The sequence below is a fragment of the Cajanus cajan genome, chromosome 5 (assembly GCF_000230855.2).
Source record: "Cajanus cajan strain Asha chromosome 5, NIPB_CcT2T_4, whole genome shotgun sequence".
In the NCBI taxonomy this organism is placed as follows: domain Eukaryota; kingdom Viridiplantae; phylum Streptophyta; class Magnoliopsida; order Fabales; family Fabaceae; genus Cajanus; species Cajanus cajan.
Window position 1 is genome coordinate 55,610,114 of NC_138521.1, and position 2,620 is coordinate 55,612,733.

At 45.0% G+C, this 2,620-nt stretch overlaps 1 protein-coding gene across 1 annotated transcript; it reads right to left on the reverse strand.

The window, feature by feature from the left end:
* Nucleotides 1–543: 543 nt before the first annotated feature.
* GAE5 (UDP-D-glucuronate 4-epimerase 5) lies at nt 544–2,214 on the reverse strand. The gene has a single exon (XM_020373181.3). The coding sequence runs from the start codon at nt 2,065–2,067 to the stop codon at nt 778–780; it is 1,290 nt and encodes a 429-aa protein (XP_020228770.2). The 5' UTR covers nt 2,068–2,214; the 3' UTR covers nt 544–777.
* Between the last annotated feature and the right edge of the window lie 406 nt (nt 2,215–2,620).

A 2,620-nucleotide genomic window follows, 5' to 3' on the forward strand; every position in this document is an offset into this window, starting at 1 on the left:
AGACAAAAATCCCCCAAAAATCTGAAAGAATCGCATGAATTTCTATGAAGTATTTGATTCAAAATAATCACCATCAAACTTCCTTGAATATCACACTACCCACCAGACTATAGTGTCATCCATGACCAAGTACATATTTATAATATTCGCTCTGTTAGAATATCACTTATCAACAATAGTCGGTTGTTAATTGTTGAGTCATCAACCAAAAGTTGCTGCCACAAACTGACATAAATAGGTAAAAATAAAATAAAAAAATACCAGAGGCTATACCAAGCGACAATCTAAAACCAAATAGCATTCTGAACGAAAATTCAACAGAACTCTGATGAATTAGAGTCACTAAAATTGGCCTATTGATGCACATTTGCATTTATTAGCACTCCCCATTACCATCCGGAATCAGATCAAACATACCCCATGCACAGAAGAATTCAAATTCTTCAAGACTGATCTCCGAGAGTAGCATTAGAATTGAAACTAAAAGCATGTAATTCATGACGAAATAACAAATTAAACCAAAAGCAAGTCAAAAGGAGTCCATAAGCAAAATAAGTAATATCAATTCGATCTCTCAAGTCTCAACTAAAAAATGTACAACGGCTAACCTAAAAGGCAAGCATAGAATTGAAAATGAAAAAAAGCCAAAATTACAAGAAAGAAAAAAGACAGAACAGATGATCCTTAACCCCTAATACAACGGTAAACCTCCAATTACAAGCAACAGCAGGACGAAAAGAATAGGAGCATAGTGCAGCAAAGCAAAAGAATCACCGTTCACCAAGAGCTCTTCTTGGAGTAAAAGTCAAGGTACCACTTGACAAACTTCCTGAGCCCAGTCTCCAAATCAGTGACGGGCCTGTACCCAAGGTCCCTATGGGCCAAACTAATATTAGCATGAGTGAACTTGACATCACCATTTGCGGGCATGGGAAGCACCTTCTTCTTGGCCTTCACCTTGAGAAGCTTCTGCAAAATCGCCACGAGCTCACTCACGGGAACAGGGGAAGTATTGCCCAAATTGAAAACCCTCAATTGCGCAGGCCCTTTCTTCTTCCCGCCACTCCCAGTACTCTTCTTCGCGGTATCCAAAGCGCCCAAACACCCCTTAACAATATCATCAATGTAGGTGAAATCCCTCGCCACAGTTCCGCCGTCGGGGGATTCAAATATCGTAATCTGCTTCCCCTTCAGAATATCCTTCGTGAAGAAGAAATAAGCCATGTCGGGCCGGCCCCACGGCCCATAAACCGTGAAGAATCGCAGCCCAGTGATGGAAAGCCCATAGATGTGGTTATAGCTGTGGGCGATTTCCTCCCCGGCTTTCTTCGTGGCCGCGTAGAGGCTCGCGGGCTGATCCGTACGGTCCTTCTCGGAAAACGGGACTTTGGAATTGAGCCCGTAAACGGAACTGGACGAGGCCCAAACCACCGCGGGCTGGGGGTTGGCGGATTTGCAGGCTTCGAGAAGGTTCACGAAGCCCGCGATGTTGCTGTGGACGTAGGATCCGGGGTTCTGCATCGCGTACCGGACCCCAGCCTGGGCGGCGAGGTGCATCACGTGCGTGAAGGGGACCACGTCGAACAGCTTGCGGAGGAGCGCCGCGTCGTTCACGTCGCCGTCGACCACGAAGACGCCGGCGCGGTCGAGGAGGCGGTGGCGCGCGCGCTTGAGAGCGGGGTCGTAGTAGCGGTTGAAGTTGTCGAGGCCGAGGACGCCGTCGCCGCGGCGCTTGAGGGCGAGGGAGACGTGGGTGCCGACGAAGCCGGCGGCGCCGGTGACGAGGACGGCGAGGCTGGAGGCGGAGGAGCGGCGGGCGGATTTGGCGACGCGATTCTCCCAGTGGGAGCCGCCCCAGGAGTCGCCGAGGGCGCGGCGGGGGGAGGCGGAGGGGGAGGGAGGGGAGAGGATGAAGAGGAAGAGGATGAAGGCGAGGAAGAAGGAGGACCAGAGCGTGAGCTTGGAGAGTGAGGAATGGATTCGGAGGCGGTGGTTGATGTATGGAGATTTTTCTGGCTTCAATTTCCCTGGCGTTGAGGGTGCGTGCTGATCGTTCACCTGCGACATTTCATTCAACCACTGCTCAACCCTCAACCTCAACCTCCACTCACTAAGGGTTTTTCTTTACTTTTTTTTTTTTTTTTTTTTTGAGGTTTAAAAATGTTTGATTACTTTTTCCTCTTTGCTTTTTCCTTGCACCACCCAACTCTGATCGCAGCTAGATATGTCTTTTATTTATACCACGTTTCCATTCGGACGCTTCCAAAATACGCACGTGCCACTGACTTTTCTTTTATCTACGGCAGATATTCATGCTTTATTATTTTTTTCGTAACTCATCCACGCTTTATTTGGAAAAAAGTTAAATAAATAATCAGAAAATGCATTATTTAGATTCATGAAAATAAGAATGAAAATTTTATATTTTTTTATTAGAATAAATGAAGGAGTAATATAAATAAATTATACTCTTTTATGTCTTTTATATAAAATATAAAATTTTATTTTTCTAATTATAAAAAATATATATCTACTTTAAAAAATATTGATTATTAATTTTCTTTTTCAGTAATAAAATACGTACTCGTGTGAAAGTTCAGTTAGATGAAATATACCTTTT

Bases quoted from the DNA above. Each gene is read 5' to 3' on its own strand.
- GAE5 (XM_020373181.3), bottom strand. From the start codon at position 2,067: ATGTCGCAGGTGAACGATCAGCACGCACCCTCAACGCCAGGGAAATTG.